This window comes from Camelus dromedarius, chromosome 6 (genome assembly GCF_036321535.1).
Source record: "Camelus dromedarius isolate mCamDro1 chromosome 6, mCamDro1.pat, whole genome shotgun sequence".
In the NCBI taxonomy this organism is placed as follows: Eukaryota; Metazoa; Chordata; class Mammalia; order Artiodactyla; family Camelidae; genus Camelus; species Camelus dromedarius.
The window spans coordinates 37,628,398-37,648,718 of NC_087441.1; the positions used below are offsets into that span (position 1 = coordinate 37,628,398).

A 20,321-nucleotide genomic window follows, 5' to 3' on the forward strand; every position below is an offset into this window, starting at 1 on the left:
TTCCCTGTTTCTGCTATCCCAGGTCACAGCACTATAGCTCAGTTGCCACTGAGTCAACTGTGATTCATTACAAAAAGTAGCTTTTGTGTATAGGGCCATAAACTGTGGAGGAAGGCCCTTTCCTTCACCTTGATGGAAAGGCTTCTGGAACTGGAATCATCGGCTAAAGGAGTTCTTGTACTGCTTTTCCTCCTCAAAAGTGCTATCACTGAAGCATCAGTAAAAACGCAGAGTTAAATATAAAGTCCTCAAACATGCAGATCAGTTACCAGCATGCGGACATTCATTTCTGGTAACATGAATGTAGACATAAAGAGTACCATCACAGTAGTGACTTCCATGTAAGACCGACTCAGGAAAGGCTTGTTAGAATCTCCTAAGTTTATGACCCTCTGTTGGTTGATTAGGCCAATGACAGAATGAAATCCCTACTTTATTCATAGATGGCATGGGCAGATTCTCAGATTTGCTGTTTGACATTTCTAAATAAAGAACCTAAAATAATGATAATCTGTTATTCAAAGCATGTGGTCAGAATCCAAGACCTCCAGCTTGGATTACTAGAGTTGTCATTTATAATCTTCTAAATACCTTGACCCGCTGATACTTCAGAAGTTACCAAACTGCTCAGAGCCAGTGCTGAACTGGCTTGCAGGATAGGTTAATTTTACTTCTCTTAAACCTCTGGAGAAGCTCCACGAGCTAAGTCCTGTACTTAAAGGTTACTGTTTCTACAATCTGACTCATTGTTTCTGAGATGGAACACCTTCCTTTTATTTAGGCAGTGGAGAATTTTACTGGAATTATTGCACAGGAAGTACAGCTGGTTTATTTCTAAGGGATAATGCTGGCCTGCAGAAAGAGAAAAGAGATTTCTTTCTGTCCCTTGTAAAGTATGCTAACTTTATAGAAACTTAAGCAAGTAGACCAAGGAATAAAGACTTTTCATCTCATGGCATTAATAAGAAAAGGACTTTTAGGACCAAAATAAAGTTATTTACTCATTTCAGTCACTTGGAAATGGTTCCCTTGATCATTTTAGATGTAGTGTTTACAGGAAGATAGGATAGAAAGGGAAATTTCAGTTAGGATTTCTTGAAAATTATTGGTAACTTCTGATCTTTCTGCCTTGTCTAGGAAGGAATGAAATATTGGCCAGTTTGTGCCCCCAAGTTTTTGGAATGTACCTGGTAAAGCTTGCTGTGGCCATGGTGCTGGCTGGTGGGATTCAAAGGACCGATGCTACAGGAACACGGGTCAGAGGTTAGTACCCATTTAAAAACTTTGAGAAGTACTAAGACATAAAAGAAGAGAAGCTAGAATTTTTCTTTCCTGAATGAAAATTGCTTGTTGAGCTTTATTTTCCACATACAATCTTTTAATGCTGACAGTTGTCTCACTGTCTAATACTTAGTCCAGGATCAGGAACTACTTTGTAGAATTCTAGTCTTTCCAAAGACTTTTTCAATGAATATATATTTTCGCTCCAGCCTGTAAGGGTGCCACAAAATAAAATCCTTGTTTCTTTTACTGCCTATGTTTTTCATTGGATCCCCAGTCTCTCTCCAAAAGGAAAGAAAAGAAATAGTACTTTTTAATGTCTCCAAGTCAGTGTCTCTCCATCTGTGACTGTCAGTGTGTTTTTCTCCGACTGCTGCTCTCTGTCATCTGCCTGCTGGTTCCCCTTCTGCTGGTGGGCAGCAAATGTGCCATCTGCCAGGAGGTGCTGCTGTAGGTCACGCATTTCAGCAAAAGTTACTCTAAGTGTGTAATTATGTCCAAATGGCAGAAAGCTCTTCTGTGGTTAACATACTGAACTGACCAGAATGTTGCATAAAATAGGTTTATTAGGGCCCTCGTATAGGACATATGAGGGCCATAATAACCAAAGTCTTAACCAAAAGACTAAAAAGATATTATTGTAAATCAGGCTGTTATTAGGGACTCTAAAACCATATAGTACAGTATAGTAAGTATAATAAGGTTTTTGTGTATTGTATGTTTTGATTACCTACTGTTTGCAAGGCACTCTGCTAAATGTTGAGCTTAAAATAGATTTCCCTATTAATGTACTTAGAAAATACTTGAATATTACTGAAGAAACTTATCAGTGAGATAATATATACCACAGGATATTCATATATTCATCTATGTTATGTTTGAAAAATAAGAGTACTTTAAGATAGATATTTCATTAAACTACTTAAGTTTTCATAGAATGAAAAGGTTCTCAATTAACTGTTAGAATCATAAGTGATCTAGTATTTTTAAGGTACTTATAAAGTCCTGAACACTTAAAAGTACTTAAAGAAAAATAGAGTAAAATGCTTGTATGGCTGGATGGAAAGATTTAATCACAATAGTTTGATATTTAAAAATAGATTAGATATACTGAGAAACTTCATAAGCCAAAATTTTTTGAAAAATTAAACATAGTCCTAAACATCTGGAAATAGCACAAAATCTGTTAAAAGAATTTAGATTTTAAATGTCACATTCAGAAATTAATTAAAGATTATTATTTAGGATGATGTTAACTTTTCTAAAGATATTCTAGTTAAATCCTTCCTTGAATGACCTTAAGCAAAAGCACTATGTATAATATAATTTGTGTTGGGCATGCTAGGTGGACCATGTTCTTTTTGATTAACTATACTTCTGAGTCTTTTCACAGAAATTAAAAGCTTTACATTATTTACATTTTTCTAGGTGAATCTCATCTTTTATTGGTTGGGGATCCTGGCACAGGGAAATCTCAGTTCCTCAAATACGCAGCAAAGATTACACCGAGATCTGTGCTCACCACAGGAATTGGATCTACCAGTGCAGGTATTTTACGCGGCAGTTTCAGTTAATTTAACGTTACTACAGAAGTTAGCACAATGGTTGTTTTCTTATGAAAAAGTACCTATAATAGGATAAATTTCAAGATAATTTTTGAGTTACTATCAAAAATCAAAGTAAATATGTAGCATTACTTTTGTAGCTCCAAGAAAATATTTGAAAAGCTCCACCTTTTGGAAAAGTTATTTTCCAAAACTTATCCCATCATTCTTTTGTGTCTTCGTTTTGAATGATCCTATTCAGTTTTCTCATTCTCTAGTGATTACCTTCATACATACTTATGCAGCATCTGTTATTCTGTGAAGACCCAGCAAACAATGTTGAAATTAAGTAGGGAAAAAAACCTCACTTTTATAAGTAGGCAGATGGTATAAACCTTAAGGCATTTTCCTGCTTACAGATCTCACGGGCAACAGTAGTTCCTACTGAAAATTCTTAGGTAGAAAATTTGTCTTAGCACATGGAAAGCATACCTTCATCACTGCAGTGTGGAGCTTCATTCATACACTGTAATGATTCCTCAACAAGTAGATTTAAAGCCTTTGCTGATAGAAATGTCAAGATTTGATTATAAAGTGACTTTAGGAGAAAATTATTTTAAAAAACATGTTTTGATGCCATTTTGAATTTTTCTATTTTGATTGGGGAAGTATTTCTCCTGTTATAGGAGAAAAGGCTTTTGGTTTGATACATTTCACAAATGCTATTTGTCACTTGTTAGGAACGCCTAATGTCTATGGCCTGTGCTCAAATCTTACAAGAAGCTTATACTTTAACACTTATCACAAAGCAGCAAATGCTCCATTAACAGTCCTCTATAACAAGGACCCCGGTTTAAGGTTGTGAAACATAACTAAACAGTATATGAAGCATTGATGAGAAGGGATTTGTGGATTGAGTAGACAAGTTTTAGGATACTCAAAGGGAAGGAGGCAAGAATATATGAAGAACACTTCATGTGCACTTAAAAATTCTTATAACCCAGTGTTCTAGAGTTCTGTATTAGATGATAGTAACAACAAATAAAGTTGTTTCCCAAGTGGAATGATGTGGAATGTTTTCCTAAGTTCGTTATATGGAGTGTCAAGAAATGAATCCAAGTTAATTTGTGGACAACTAGTAATTTCAGAGTATTTGGACAGTTTTAAAGCAAATGGCTACTGAATTCACCATATTAGCACTTTTCTCTTTTTTTTCTTATTGCCAAGATCATAATCCAAATATGAGAGAAAAGATGGGTAGAGGGAATATAAATTTCAGAACTGTAGAAAAGTAATTGCTACCTCTCATCTATCCAGAAGGACCAAAGTAGCCTTTCTTCAGACTGTATTGTAGTCAATTTGAGGGTCATAAAAAGTTACTTCAGTGAGTTAAAACCAGCACTTTGAAAACAAAATACAACAAAAGATACCAGAATATACTGCATACAGTAAAGGTGCACTAGTAAGAGTGCATTTTCATGAAAACTGTTAGTATAAATACATACTTTCATTAAGGGGTTATATATATATTTATATATATATTTTTGCCATGGAATGCAGTAAAAAGTTTTGAAAACTGCTACCATAGACTTTCTTGGTAAAACTAGAAAGCCCAAATCTTCAAATCTGAGGGTAAGACCACATGGAAGCCTAAGGTTATATTTTTTATTTGGGTTTTTTTTTTTTTTTTTGAGGGAGGTAGGTAATTAGGTTTATTTACCTATTTTTAATGGAGGTACTGGGGATTGAACCCAGGACCTCGTGCATGCTAAGCATGTACTCTGCCACTGAGCTATACCCTCCCCCAGAAGCCTAAAGTTAGAGAACGTTACAAGTGAACAAGTGCATGCATGTTTCTCAGACTTCTGCTTGTTCTGTCAGCTCAAAGGATACCCTCATTCCCTCCAGCCTACTTGCCTACCTCTTCTGTGGCATAAGGAATTTGTTCATGTTTCTCTCAGGACACAGCTATTTACTATGACCAAAAAGCAAAAAGAAAGTTCTAAACTTTCTAACTATAATTCAGTGTCTGTCTGTAAGTAAGGCTAAATAGGAAAAATGAAAAATCTGTGTGCTACAGTTTCTTAGTTCCTAATGTTTGAATACGAAATCTTTTAATTTTAAAAATTATCTTATAGAACTATAACAATTTAAAATGAGATATAATAGTTTTTAAGTCTCAAACTTCTATGAAATTGGCTGTTTTACAAATTGATATAAAAACCTAACCCTTCAATGTCAATACAAACCAATCATAATTAATCAGAATAAAAACTCAGCAGTGAATTGATTTGATAATTTGGCTTATATATGCTTTATTTCTAATATTGTGTTCCTGTTATATTAATCACTGAGCTCTTGGTTGGAAATTATTACTTTTATTTTCATTTTAATATTTTAACATTTTCTTTTAATTTCAAGTAGACAAAAATGAAATTTTCTTCATATTGTTTTAACAGCTGGACATATTTTACTTTTAAAGTCTATGAACTAGTTAGTGGACAGTATTTTAATAATATGGTATATTAAATTTCAAAGTTTAACATTTAGCAAAATTTTGCTTCACAAATTCACTTTTTAGAATGACAGGAAATATATACAACTTAGAATCCATATTCAGACAAATGCCCCTTTCCCTTCCTCAAAATAAAAGCTTTAAAAAGTGCAGTATAAAAGTTTTAGATATGAAGGCACTGCATAACTGCATCATATGGCTAATGTCTTGCTTACCAGCAAGAATAATGAGAACATTCTACACTTAATTTAATGGAGAATAAGAAACTTTTTTGAGGAAGGACCTAGCTCTCATCAAAAAAAAAAAAAAAAGAAAGAAAAAGAAAAAAGAAACTTTTGGTCCATTTAGTTAATGCATTCCTTTCCAAGACTGCTTTTAAAAAACTTATCTGGAAAAGCTATCTAGAATATGTTAGCTACAAATATGCCTAATCTTATTGTGCATGAATGTCAAGGGATATGGAGAAGAGTACATGTGAAAATATATATAGTTCCAAAATAGTAACCTATCTATTATGACAAAGCTAAGTATCTTTCCAAATCCACTGTTTTTATATAAATGCTGCTAACAGATGACCTATCAAAACACTTTTAAAGAGTTGAGTCCATAGTATTTTTATAAATCTAATGAACAGAACCAAGTCATTATACTTTCCTATTCTTAAACTTAGGGAGTTTGTATCTGTTCTTCACATACTGAATTCACTGGGTAATAATGATGTATGATTCAGGAAGTGTTCTGATGTCCTAAACTGTTATAAAAACAAAAATCATAACCAGAGGACCTTATAAACAGTTAACCACATTTGTTAACTTAGAAACCAAACTGAATGCTAACATTACATGAACCGAATAGCAGCTACAAAAGGCTTCAAGGTGGCCTGGAAAATCAGATTCTAAAATTCTTAGTAGCATATAGTCGACTTCAAGTCTCTTCTTTAAGGACATGCCCCAAAGAAAGAATGGAAAGTTGCCCCTTAAATCAAACCAAATTATGTGTTATCACAGGAAGACACATTTCAGTTGATGCGAACTCTGTTCTTTCAAAAGTTAGTAAAATAGTGGTCCAAAGATTATTGTCCAAGAGGCTAAGACATCTTTACAACCTGGTCTGCTGCTTCATTTTTCTTTATAAGTGCTTTAATTACATATAGAGAAGAAAATAATATATGTTTTAATCAGATTAGTTTCAGAACAAATAAAATAACACATTAGAGAAAAAAATTACTTAAAAATAGTTGTATTTATATTCCACAATTTGCTCAAATACTGGTTTTCTTATAAACTTTCTACAGGATGTTTTTTAAACAAATTCTTCACATTGTATCTTGACTATGTACTTACGGAATTTCAGGGAAATAGTTCTGTATGTTTTTATAGCTTAATTTGTACTAAAGGGATGGCAGGTGGTCACATGCAGTCCATGTGGGATTCTAACATGACATTTAGTGAGTTTTCTGATGTAGACCATCCCTTTGATGCTGAAGGTAATGCATCTGTTGAAAGAAGTGATTGTAGATTTGGATTACTGCTCTCTGCATCTTCCAGTTTTTCTGTGTTATCTTCCCAATTAATGTGGAATCTGGTGACTCTGGGATTGGATGCTAGAATGTTCCTTTGAAGCTAGAGGAAGGAAATATATAAATGGTAAACACTAAGAAAGTTAGATCACCATATACAAACAGACCTTAGTAGAATGGTTCTTTATATTAGCCTCCTAAAAGGCTAAGTTCATATACAAAGTGTAAGTCAAATAAAGCATTTTAAACATAACTAATAAACAAGGACTAAGGCTGCAGCAAAGGAATTATTTTGGCCAAATGGAAGCAAGATATGGAAAACCTGAGGGAATTATTCAGATCTTTTAATATCTAACAAAACAGATATCTAAGTCTATACTTGTTTCCTAAAATGGAGAGAATCTCTTGACTGCTTCAGAGGATGCTTTATTTAACAAATTAACATGCTTTCTAGATTGGTGCGGTGTTTATTCTGTAATATTTTCAAGGAAAATGAAAAATTTCCCCAAACATAGCCCCTCATTATTAATGGTTTCCTACCTTTTAATTATTATGGCTTACTCTTAGAAACACTATTCTAGTTTCTCCTCTTTTGCTATACAAGGAGCCATACATGTAACAAATTAGAAATGGAAGGCTCCACATCAGAATAAAAAACATTCCAGCCCTAATATCGGAAAGGAGAACATTCCATTCTACTCTCATGTAATTTTTCCTGCATGGTCTGGCAGATAGTGTGATGTTCAGTCTCACAAAAATCACCAGTTACTAAACTATTACAGTGCCCAATGGAAAATTACAAAGTACTCAGTATTTTTGAGAATACCTGAATCACAGATTTCAGCTTCTCACTCAGAAGCTAAGCTGCTTTCACCACGAGAAATATTTAAGACCTTTAGTTTAATCTCTGAGAATAGCAGATAAAGCAGGGCAAAAAGGTGTTCTGAGACAACAATGTTCATATGAAAAACAAATACAACCCCCCTCCCCCATTTTAGGAAGTTACAGACAAAAATAGTATTGAATAATCAGTACAACAAACACGAATTTGAATGTCCTAAAGATTGAAATGGATAGAATCATGATGTTTGGGGAATGCCATACTGAGAGCTACTAAGAAAGGCCTGTTTCTCACAGGAGGCACTTTCCATTTTCTAAATCATCAGAGACTCTCAAGGTGCCTGACCAACATTAATTACTAATGACTAATCTGGACATAGGGTTTGAGGTCATCCATGGTAATGGAACAACAATTAGTTTGCTCAGTTGGCAAAAGCACCTCAAATTTATTTGGTCTCAAAGCCGTTTTCATAATGTACTATGAAATAGTAATTGCTTAAAAAATTATATTGTAAAATTGATGAAAAAGGAATACACAGAAAATTACCTTGGAAAAGTCTGGTTTTACTGGTGGGTTTTCCCTTAATTCTGTCTCGGTATATTCATTATTTACATAATAACCAACTCTAATAAATTCTTGACCTCGATAGGTACATGTAATTAGCACAACTGTTACACCTACTGCATCTGCATCTGGAATGAGTCCTGGATTAGGTGCATCAGCCTAGAATAATTTAAAAAGAAAAGAAACACACATCACAAAAGGTTGTTAACTGCAAGCAAAACTGGAGTTCTGGTTACACTGAGCACCGTCAGTTAAGGGCACAGCAACCAAGACTTGGAAATCATACTGGGAAGGCACATGCTCATTTTTGAGACTTGACTTATAGCTAGAAAATATAGTTCATATGTTTCTCCACAGCATACCTAAGTACCCTTGGTACTGAAAGCATCACTACTTCTAGAGGAAAATAAATGTGGCATGTGATAGTTCATGAGGGATTATGCAATTATAAAACCTTTTATAAAGTATGGTAAACAAAGCAATAGTCTTATTGATTCCAACCTTTCCCAGTCATACCTTTCAGACCTGAATTAGTGAATATTCAGTTATCTCCACACAGCCTTTTGGCAGCAAATGTTTCTTATCCAGTTTCCCAGGACACACATTCTCACTCCCACCCCTCACAGATATTCTAATAGTTAATTAATATAAAACTGAAAATGGAATGGAAATGGTTACATAGCAGATTTTTAAAGAATACTAACAGTTACACACTATGGAAATTCAATGAAGGTAAACACTGACGGTGAGGATGGTGAGGCATGAGAGCATGACCGTTGAGTGGGAAGTGCATGAAGTCCCAGCAGATTGGCTTACTCTTGTCTGGGCCTGACTAAGCACTTCAGCCAATACCTTAGCTTGGGAACACTCCTGGCTGGCATTCTCAATCAGGCTATTATCATAAAAGACTAATGATTACTGTATATACAGGTGACACCAAACAGCATGAAACACCCACCTAGTCACCGAGACTAAAAACCTCTGTCACCCTCAGCTTCCCTGCCTCCTACAATTAGTCTGTCTCAACGTTTTCCATCTCTGAAAGTGGGATTCATGTTTTCATCTCTTACCTGGAATATTGCTAAAACTTCCTTACTGGTCTCGACCAGCATTAGCTACTGAAGCACAGATTCATGCCTATCCCTTCACCAGGTTTTAAAACCTCAGGTGATTACCCTCATTTCTAAGAGATTAAAAATCTCAGTTCTTTAAAACTTTGTTTCTAAGGCCCTTCACCGTAGGTCTCCAACCAACATCATACCCCCTTTAACTCCCCATCTCTTGTTCTAGAAATGTAGGTTCCTTAGAATGGAATGATAATCTTTCATGCCTCTGTGCTTTGCATATACTAACATTCTGAAAAATTCATCTTCTAAAGCTTGCATCAAATGTATCCTCAACAAAACACTTTCTAATTCAAAGGTGTAATTAATAGCATTCTTTAGGACCTCATTATTTGATATAAATCCTCTATTCATGTATGTCCAACCATCTTAATATGTTTACCCTTTAGTCTTCCCTGCGAGTCTGAGCTTTATCCTAGGTGGGAGTCACATCAACCTCATCTTTGTAATCTCATGTTTGGCATAGCTCTAGGCACATAGTATATACTTAGTATTTTGAATTCATTCATAACTCAGTTCCTGCCCTGACGTGGTTTATGATCTCTTTGGAGAAATGGAGACAGAGGGCCTGTCCTGAGAAGACGCTCTTTGTCTTTGGGTGGAGATGGTATTTCAGTGCTATGGGAACTTTCCCCCGTATTGCTTCCCATACCCTCAGGACATTCGTTCTAGGCATGTTTGTGTTTTAAAATTCGTTTGCTAAAAGATTCAGCTTCAGTAAATTCAAGGAGAGAAGCCTGCATACCTCTCAGATCATTCAGGATGGGGAAGTGGTAAGCAGAGATCTTTGACTCCAAAAGCAATACTAGGCAGATGTCTGGGCACCTTCCTGCTAGCCCTTGACACACTTAGGAGAAAGGCATGTTTATTCTGAGAGGTAAAATCACAGCAGACCAGAATACTATGGTAGTTTCTTTAAAACATAAAACAAAAACTATTTTAGTCCCTTTCTGCTGATAATGGTAAATTTTGAAAAATGCATAGGCTGAACATATGATCTAAATCATACTGTACTTCATTAATATCTTTTGGCAACATGTGCACAGATACCAAGGTAAAAATCACTGGAAAATCACTAGAGGGAAATAGTTTTGAAATATTTTTTTTTCCTACAACAATCTAAGCCAAAACCTGAGGAGTATTCTTAACAATATAAACACATAGAAAAGATTTTTAAGGGTTTGTTTCTAAAACATGACACTTATTTGCAAGTTGTTTTTTTTTTTTTTTTTTTTTTTTGGCAGTGTCAAAAGGCATCTCACTACATCTCAAATCAAGTTTCTTACATCACGAATTATCATCTGTGAAGTACAGGTTCTCCAGGCTTGTGGGTCAAAGCTAATACCACTTCTTTAAATAATAATCTCAAGAAGCTGAGAGAATAAAAACTTAGTTCTAATTATAGAAATAAGGCATTGTCTGTCAGTGATTGTACTTAACTGCTTTATTCCTCATAACATTCTTAGGAGGTAGGATATTACATTTTATAGACGACTGGAGTGGCTAAGGAAGGTTGGGAGCCTGTCCAAAGTCTCACGTGGCTATGAAGCAGTAGAGCGGGATCTGACCCAGGTCTACAACTGCAGTGCCTCCCCTGCCAGGCTTTCTCTGATACCCACATCTTTCACCAAGATTATGCACTCACACAACTCAGGTTAACAGCACTTAAATTTAAGCCTTTTAGTCAATATATTTAAACTTTTCTTAACCATTTATTTAGATGTAATAGAATATTTGTTGCTTTTTAACAAAAAGCACTAAGGCTAGGAGACTGAGATTATGAATTCTGTATGTAAGAGAGGGGAGGGAGGGGGTAGCAGCTCTAGAGATTCCATATGTTTGAATGATTCTTAGCCCATATCTGGTGGGATTATTTGACCAACAGTATTCATTTAAATTGGCCCCATCTTTGAAGTGAGAAAAGCAAGAGGTCAGGGATAGAAGAGTTCGATTCTCTTTCTGGATGAAGTCTTTTCAGTGGGTTCTACTTAACTAATGGGACTCTTGGGTAGAAATACTTGTAACAAAATTAATAATAGTTTTTTAAAAGGTTTTGGCTAGTTACTCTTTGGACTATTATAAATATCTCCCTCTAATAAATATGGATAATTGAGAAGTGACTGAATAGTTTTATAAAACAATTTGACATAGATTAAAAGATTTCTGAATACAGGAGATAATGTCTGAAGCCTTGGCACAGACCTAAAGACTGTCAGTGGTATCTGAGAACAAAATTTACATTAGTAGAATTTCCCCTCACAAATAATAAATATAGGTGTGGATTTGTAACAGTAATCCTCTATAAGAAATATAGATTAGATGCTTTAGTAGACAACTAGACTTCATTTAGTTCCGGTGACCCAAGATCTTGCACATCTCTATCTTCTAACGTACCTGTTAACCTAGCTGAATTACTAATTATGTGGAAATAAAGCTGTTGTATCATCACCATCCCTCATGGCTGAAACCATAATCTGAAGATGCGTGTTATTAACTGTATCCGTTAGTAGTAAGCATTTTGAATTCCTGTTATGAGCTGCTGGACAGCCACCCTGAAGGTCTCATACTAAGGGACTATTGACAGGAAGAGCCCAGAATTAACTACCATGTGTGCCCTGACACAGTATAAGGTTTACCACATGCTGTACAAACCCTGAAGTAAGCACTGCAGTGACATTTCTCGGCACACAAAATCAGGAGGTGGCATTCCTTATGACACAAAGACTTATTAAAACATGATAGAAGCAGATAAAAAGTGAATACAGCAGACCCAGACTGATTTAATCCAGAAGAAAAGGAATAAGGACCATTTGGAAATGTGTTTGGCATACATAATTACCAAGAATCATCTTACCTGAAATACAAACATATGCCTTCCTGCAGGAACAGGGCCCACTAAAACAGAGTCTAAAACTTGATCGTATTCTTCACTTTCTGCAGAGCCCACATAGATAATTTTCCATTCCAGGTCTAGGGTTAAAAACCAAAACATTATTTCATATTCAGTAATTATTAAAGACCATTTGAATGTCCACTTAACCATTTACTGGCTGCTAAAATTGGCTTCTCATAGCAAAAAATCCAGAAAGGCACTGAAGTGCTCCTTAGAAAATTCTTACGTTTCATACCAGAATTTTCAAGATGCTGTTTTGTGAAATACTGGTCCCTAGGCAGGGATCCTCACAAAACAAAGCAACGTGGCCAGAAACTTGGGGAATAATACAGCCTTCTCGTGAGGATTCACGGAGTACACTGGCAGAGCAAGTAGTCTGTAAAATCCTTCAGTAAAGAACACCGGTAACAATAATCCAGTTTTTCCTAAATTTATTTAGCTGAGGAATCCCTCCCCCTTTTCTGTATGTCAGCTTTTAACAATCTGCTAAACACCCTTTGGAAGGGCTGCCCCATACTATGTTGCACAGATCCAAACCTTCAAAGAGCTCCAAAGTGGAAAAATCAGCATTTGCAAACTTTCCTTGTGGCTCAGAAACCCCTTAGGGGCTTCAGCTCAACTGTTAAAGGTCCAGCCAGGTTTTTCCCTGTGGCACCCCTTCATATCATATATTCTTTACATTGGCAAGAGGAAACCAAGAATCCTTACACTTGATACATCAGAGTATATATAGTGGGAACAAGACAGAATAAAGTACAACCTAAGACACTGTAGGTAAATCAATCATTATATGTAATTCAGACTTTACTGAGCACCTTTTATAGTGTGCTCTGTGAGAAGAACCCAGAGATGAGTAAAGGACTAGCCTTCGGGAGGGGCCTCCTCTTTAGTAGGGGGACCACTCTACAAACACAAATCATCACTGAGACCTCCTGGTCCTCTTAGGGTGTTTGGCACTGTGTAGCCTGGTTCTTGGATTTACTACACAGAGACTACACCAGCACTCCCAGAGGGGTGTTTCTGGGTCACTTGTGGAGAATCAGTTACTGCTACCATGTGTTATTTCTGTGTAACTTTGTAGATATTTTTCTTCCCTAAACAGATAATAGTATAGGTACTACTTACCCATACTGTATTATAAACTGCAATTTATCAAACTAAAAGATCCTTAAGTGTATACTTTCTCTTTTAAGCCAGTAGTCATTTTCTGAGGACCTATTATGTCACGGTTCTGTCCCAGACCTTGACCGCTTTATCTCCAGCTTCTAGCACATTTCTAGATGCAGGGTCCTGCATATGACATCTCATGAAATCATCTATTTGTTGATGAAGATTAAGAGAGGGAACAAGCAATATGAATATTAGTATAAAGATTTTTAGCTTTTACAGTGAGTGGCATGGGAAGGCCACTGGAGGGTTTTGAGTGGAGTGACATGATCTAACTTTTTCATTTTAAGATGGTCATTTTGCCTGCTGTGTTCAGTACAGACTATAGGAGGCCAAGGGAAGAAACAATAGGATAGCTCAACTGAGACAAGAAATTATGGTAGCTTGGACCCTGTGTAAATATGGTGGAGAGAAGCAGTAACATTCTGGATAAATCTGGAAGATAGAGGCTATAAGAACCATTTATTTTTATACTGGACATGGGAGGGAAACAATCAGGAATTTGAGACACAGAGTGTAAGTGGAGATAATGAATAGGTATGGTAAAAATTTGGAAACTGTCAGCATGTAAAGCCTTGAAAATAGTGGGATTCCTAGGGAGTGGTCCTAGGGGCTCTCTAAAGTTAAGAGGTCAGGGAGATGAGGAAGAATCAATAAAGTAAGTTACAAAACTAGTGGCCAATGAGGTAGGTAACTCAAAAGTCAAGTGGATAAATGGTTTTAAGAATAAAGGCATGTGCAAGTTACTAAACTAAACCAAGTAAGGATAAGGCTAGGAATTGTCACATAGAGGTTTTCATAATGTTTTGTTCATTTCATATGTATTTATACTACTATGTATAGTGCTCTTGGCCTAATTTGTATAAGTTGACATATTTGATCTGGCATAGGAACATGGTTATGACTTGTGAACCTACTTTTATAAAATACCTACTGTGTGCTAGGCATTGGTCTCGCCACTTCACACTTGTTTAAACCTCAAAAGCTTTGTATCATTTCGATTTAATCATACCTGTTACACAAATAATAAAGTTGAGACTTTGAGAGGCTAAGTAATCTACCCCAAATTCACATAGCTAGTAAATCAAAGAATCAGAATCCAAGCTATGTCTCTGCAGCTTTAAAGCCTAGGCTCTTTCCAAAACCCTAAGGAAGACAAATTCCTCCCTTTCTAGCTCTCAAATTAATAGTGGAATAAAGGAACTTAATTCTGGCAAGGGGGAGGCCACGCAGATAAATCCAACCTTAACAATTATAGGCGGTAACTCAGGGAACACCTACCTGTATCTCACTTTCTATGCTTATGGATACGTCCTGTAGCTACTGAGATTGAAATGCTCAGTACTTATTGATAAATTAGCATCAGTTGTTTTGTTCTTAACTTTTTTCTTTTGAACCCAGGTTTCATTCCCCTGCCCCCTGTATTCGAAACAAGGGCTAGGGTCAGATGTTTTTACACAGGTTATCAATGGAGGGAGTTTACTTATTTATTTAAAAAGGTAACTGTTTCATTTAATCATGGTGATCCAAGCCTGCAAGGATTTCCATTTTGATGGGAGTGAGGGAAGTCACCAAGGGAATTTGAAACTAATTACACTACTTGGGAAGACCTGTGATCTAGGGGAAAGTATGTAGCACCATTCAATTCTGGTACATTGTAAGTATGCAACTGACAGTAACTATAATTATTGATATAGATCAATTAAAAAAAAGAAGGCTCCATTCAATAAATAAGCAGAGGATCAGCAGTCCACAGAAGGCATAACAAAGAAAGCAGTGAAGTCAATCGAAACTTGGACAGGCTTCGTGACCATCAGATCAAACACAGCCAAGGTCTCCTATCAGACTTACAGGAAAGCCTCTGTTTGAATCTGTGGATTGCTGTCCTACCTCTGTATAAGTCTTATGGTAGACACCACTAAAGTCTCTTTAAGAGTAAGCACTCCTCAGGGCTTTTTCTGAAGCATAGCTATAGGGCAGCTTTTAAAGGAAAGTGAAAATACTTGGGAACTACTGACAACTTAAAAGCATGAAAAATGGCAGCCAACCTCTGGCCTGGGACTTGAGACAAAATTATAAAGTGAAAATTTCTCTTCAGGATATTCTGTAGTTTAATTTCAAGAACAAATTTTTAAAGAACTGCAGTATAAAAGAAGGGACCTGTAAGAAGCCTTTGCTAAGTAAACTCAATTTCCTTAATCCACACAGCCTCTAGGTGGAGTACATAAGCATGGCACCTTTTTGAAAGATTCCTTTGCAGCTTCAGTATGACTCAGCTTAAATTCTTTAAAAAAAAAATACTAAATGCTCAGTATAGGTCCCCTAGGAAGTGAGGTGGTATACAAGTCGTAGTTGGTGTATTCCTGACATTGGTACTGCAAAAACTCTGATGTAATTCAGCTGGGTTCTGAACAGCTCCCAGTTAGATACAGAACACAATTCTGCTTCCACCAATGGCAGGTTTCAACTATCCAAAGTCAAAGCCCTGTAACAACATTCTGAATCATCTATCTGCCCTGTAACAACATTCTGAATCATCTATCTTCCTTGTTCAGAACTGGCTCCTAAAATGAAAGGCATCACTTGAGAAATACCTGTAATTTCAAGAATTTCTAATGCCTAAAACACTGTAGTGTAAGTTGTAATGGACTAATCAATAGTTTCTCTTGCATTTGTCCATTTTTATATTCAATTGGTACTAAAAATGAAAAATTAGTCTAGAAGGTATGAACTTGGGTCTGGTGGCTGAAATGCTTTATGGTGGTACTACAGAAAATAGTTTGAGTACCGTAGTAAGAAAAATTCCCTTTAATTTTATTACCAATGGCCTACTTAGGAATTAGTTTAATAAATGAATCTTCCTTCAAAATGTGCCCTACTTATATGTGTGCATATAAGCTTTATATATGCAGTAAAACTCAATGAAGAGCACAGACTAAAGTATTAATTATGGTTACTTATAGGAGTGAGATGGGGGAAGATACTGAGTACAGAGGACTGTTACTTTATATATGTCTGTACAACTTTTAAAAAGTCTATTACAATGAACATATTGTTTTTGTAATTTAAAAAGTTAACATCCTACATACATTTCATAGAAATTAAAAACTAATTTTTAAGTGAAAATGCTTTACACGCCTTGATTAGCATAATTTAAAATGCACTGTTAAACATATTTGTAAGTTCAAAGAAATAGTCCCCTATTTAATTGTAAAAATTACCATTGATAAAGTTAAATTTTTCCCCCTCAAATTTTGAAAATGGAGCACTGTATTATTTTAATAATATCGCAAAGATAAGACTTTCACAAATTTTAGCTTTCTAAATATTTATTACTGCCCATATTAAAAATTTTATCTTTTTAAAGGGCTTAAAATGTAATTAGAAAAAAATAGTAAAAAATTTTGCATTGCCATCAGGACTTTACCTTTTACTTCCTAGCCCAGTTTGTGTCTTATGTTCAGGGTATTTGGATGTGGACTTATTTTAATTTGATTTCGACACGTTCTTGAAGAAAATCTTCTTTCAGACTACTTAGAAGCCAGTGATTAAGTCCTGGAAATTATTTAAATGCCTTACTTATTTCTGCTCTTGGGTTAAATGTAACTTCCTAGCTTAGCAATATTTTTCTTCTTGAGAGAGAGGAGAAAGGATTTCGGTCATTAAGGATGAGGAGTCCACGTTGGTCCGGGCGAGCCTGCGCGCCGGCATCTCCGGGCGCCCCGAGCATCCCGGGAGCCGGCCGGGGAGCACCCGTGGCCCCCGGGGAGAGCCGGCGCCGGCCCGCGGCGCCGAGGGGCCGAGCCTGCGCCCGCCTCCCCCGCTGGTTGGTCGAGGGAGCCAGAAATCAGCGCGAGGACAGCCTCGCTCTCCTCCCCGAAGCGGCCGGGCATGGCCACCCAGGAGAGTACGGCAACTCCAGCGTAAGCCCTAAAAATGGATCTGCCTCTCGCTCGGGGGCAGGAAGGTGGGCAGGCGCGGCGCCGTGTTCGTCACCCGCGGAGAGGAGGCGTCGTGACGCCGGGGTCGGTGGCCCGATTCTCTACTCTTGGTAAGATGGCTCCGCTGCTAACTCGCCGGCGAGACCACACACACACCTCTGCCTCCCCAGCGCCTGGCCCGGGCCGCCGGGGCTGCCGAGGCCGTTCGTGGCTCGGGGCCAGCCCGGCGCGACCCCCAGCCGGCGCCGCGGGCGTGAGTGCGGGTCTCGCGAGCCGCCCGCCCGCCAGACAAAGCTGACAACATGGCTACCTCCGCTCGAACAAGTTCCTCGCAAGTTGAGCCCCGGCAGGCGCCACGGTTGTGGCCGAACGCCGCGCGCGCCTCGGCGGCCGTCGTCCATCAACTTCAAGTTTCCCTCCGCAGAGCCGAGCCCGCAGCCCTCCCGGCGCCGAGCACCGGCCGCCCGCGCGAGGCCGGGCCCGGGAAACTTTCAACGTCTGCAGCCCGCAACTGACAGCCCGGCGGCGGGCGGGCGCCCGACTCACCTTCAGACAGGTCCTCGATGCACTCGAAGGTGATCTCGAACTGGAATGGGTTGTAGAAAGGAGAAGGGTTATCCAGCACCACTACATTGTTCACCTGAACCTTTGCCATATTTTGAAAAAAAACACAAACAATGGGAACGGGGGCTCGTTGCGGCACAATAAAGTCCAGCGCGCGGCCGCTCGGGAGAGCGCAGACCCCCGCCCCGGCGCCGGCCCGACGTCGTGCAGCGGCGACTTGAGAAACTTTTTTTTCCTCTTTTTATTTACACGGGAACACTCCACAGTGTTTTGCAGCTTTCCTATTTCACTAAACTACAGCCCATTCTGCTCTGATAACTAGCAGCGTTGCCCGCGATTGGCTGCACCCGATCTCTGACCCTCCTCCTCTAGCGAGGGCCTCCGCGGCGAGCAAGATGGGCTCCCGCTCCCGGAATGGACTCGGAAACTTTAACTGCGGCTCCACCTGCTGGTGTGGATTAGGACAAAGGCGGAGAACAAAGTGAGTGGAATACGGGCTGGGAGGCCCGCGCGGAGGCCGCCGCTGGCGGCGGGGGGGAAGGGCGGCGCAGGCCCCGCCCCCGGCCCGGCGGCTCCCGCGCCTCACGTCGGGCGTGGCCCCGGCCGCGGCGGGGCGGGGCCGGGGGAGGTGTGGCCACGGCGGGGAGGCGTGCTCGGGCGGGCACGGCGGCAGAGGGCGCGATTCCGGGCAGCGCCCGCCTCTTGGGTTAAGTGTGGATTTCTTTTTTTTTTTTTTCTCCTTTTAACGCTCTTTTTACACCAGTCTAACGGCTGTGCTGGCTCTCTGCTGAATTTAACAGATGTGAATCAGTTGTCTACAGTAGGTTAGGTTCAGCTTTCTAGATATTGGGTAATATTTGAGGTAGTGAGAAGGGTTGGTTGCAGTGGAAATAAATTGCATTTTATAGACTGATGCCAACTCAGAAGGAGCAAAGCCATTTTGGAAATCTAGTTCTTGGCCAATATCAGCGTTTGGGCACGACAGCACCGTTAGTAAAATAGATACAAAATGAAGGGTGAGAAGACACTTTCCACACACTGTGGAATAGGTAATATCTGGGCTGCACCAGGGTCGTCTTCCTCCCATTCCAATCTGGAGAGCCTGGAATAAGAAAAAGATTACTGGAGATGTCATCAGTTACCCCCCAGGTTTCTGTGGTGGGCATAGCGGGAACATAAAAGGAGAAAATGGAAGTGTCAGGAGACCAAAGGGCAACAGATTCAACAGAGAAGGGGAAAGGAGCCATAGAGACCACAAAGATATGCATACCGAGACATGCATGGAATTTTCAAAAAATTTCATGGCTGTAACCGTTAGTAAATAAAAATTTATAGCACCACAAACAAGTTCAGAGGAACCTTTGCTGGATTATTCCACATTCAGTGTCAGTTTATTTATGCTGCTCGCATATCTTTGTAGGGAAGGGAAGAGCTTGTAACACGTCTGTGAGGTTGTGGAACTGTTTCTGTTTACTAAGAGCAGTATAAAAGTTTTTTTTTTTCTGCTGTAATGGGACCTGATATTCATAAACCATCATTTTTTTCCCCCTTAAGTGTTGTGAATGAAACTACTAAACTTAACTAATGAAATTCAGAGAGAAAATTATTTCTTAAGTATCACCTATGCTGGAAGTTTTCTCTTAGCATAGTGTCGAGAGAAGTTTATTACTGTTCTTTGGGCATTGTTCAAACTTCAGAAGGTTGCTTTTGATGAGACTTCATCTGACGGTCTTTTGAAAGTTAGTAGGGGACAACTAACACCAGGCTTCCCACATTTAGGAAAACTACGTGGAGTGGGAGTCCCATTTTATTGTCAGTGGTTTAGCAGATAGGGCCTACCAGAAAATGCTTCCTCAAGCCCAGTTGTTTGTGTGTGTTAGAGTGTAAGAGTCATACTGTGGTGACAGATGCAGATTACTTTGACTCATAAACTGTATTCTCTGTTCGCTGTGAGTGCTGGTCCTAACACTATACCTCAGATAAAGTGTAAATTGCTGTATACTCTGAGACACACTAGATAAATGACCATTTGAAGTATAAAACATGATTCCCTTGAGAATGGTGTATGCAGTTTCCTGATTATTGCAGGCATACTTAAAAGGAGATTCTAATCCACTTGCTTTATAAAAACGACATTATAAGCTTGGTAAAGTCAAGTGCATTTTGCAGTCTGACCACAAGCATGTCATAATAAGGTGCACCTTACTGTAAAATTCACTTTTGGTGGATATGCAGCATTGATAATGAGAAAATTTACCTGGATACTACTAGTTTGGCTTATTTTCTTTAAAACCTTTTAAAGTGTCATATATAACAGCATTTATGGGGGGAGAGAACCCCTCCCTAATAGCTCACTGGAAACCACAAG

The 20,321-nt window shown here is 38.4% G+C and overlaps 2 protein-coding genes across 5 annotated transcripts in view; one reads left to right on the forward strand and one right to left on the reverse strand.

Annotated features, from left to right (window-relative positions):
* Positions 1 to 20,321, forward strand: part of MCM9 (minichromosome maintenance 9 homologous recombination repair factor) — an 83,046-nt gene that overhangs the window by 16,050 nt on the left and 46,675 nt on the right. For 3 of the 4 annotated variants that reach the window (XM_064486736.1, XM_031456225.2, XM_064486735.1), the window contains 2 exons: positions 1,138 to 1,263; positions 2,710 to 2,829. In XM_064486736.1, coding sequence (XP_064342806.1) covers positions 1,138 to 1,263; positions 2,710 to 2,829 — 246 coding nt within the window. Of the gene's footprint in view, positions 1 to 1,137; positions 1,264 to 2,709; positions 2,830 to 10,632; positions 11,505 to 20,321 lie in introns of those variants that run through there. The other variant, XM_064486738.1, reaches the window with a different exon arrangement.
* On the reverse strand, positions 5,988 to 18,430 carry ASF1A (anti-silencing function 1A histone chaperone). The gene is made up of 4 exons (XM_031456226.2): positions 17,936 to 18,430; positions 12,243 to 12,358; positions 8,247 to 8,423; positions 5,988 to 6,962 (listed from the first exon to the last, which is right to left on the reverse strand). Exons 1-4 carry the CDS (start codon positions 18,042 to 18,044, stop codon positions 6,750 to 6,752), a joined length of 615 nt encoding a protein of 204 aa, XP_031312086.1. The 5' UTR covers positions 18,045 to 18,430; the 3' UTR covers positions 5,988 to 6,749.

Bases quoted from the DNA above. Each gene is read 5' to 3' on its own strand.
- ASF1A (XM_031456226.2), bottom strand. From the start codon at position 18,044: ATGGCAAAGGTTCAGGTGAACAATGTAGTGGTGCTGGATAACCCTTCT. The intron at 12,359-17,935 runs GTGAGTCGGGCG...TTTTAACCCTAG, and splicing joins CATCGAGGACCTGTCTGAAG to ACCTGGAATGGAAAATTATC. The intron at 6,963-8,246 runs GTAATTTTCTGT...TCCTTCCTCTAG, and splicing joins TAAAACCAGACTTTTCCAAG to CTTCAAAGGAACATTCTAGC.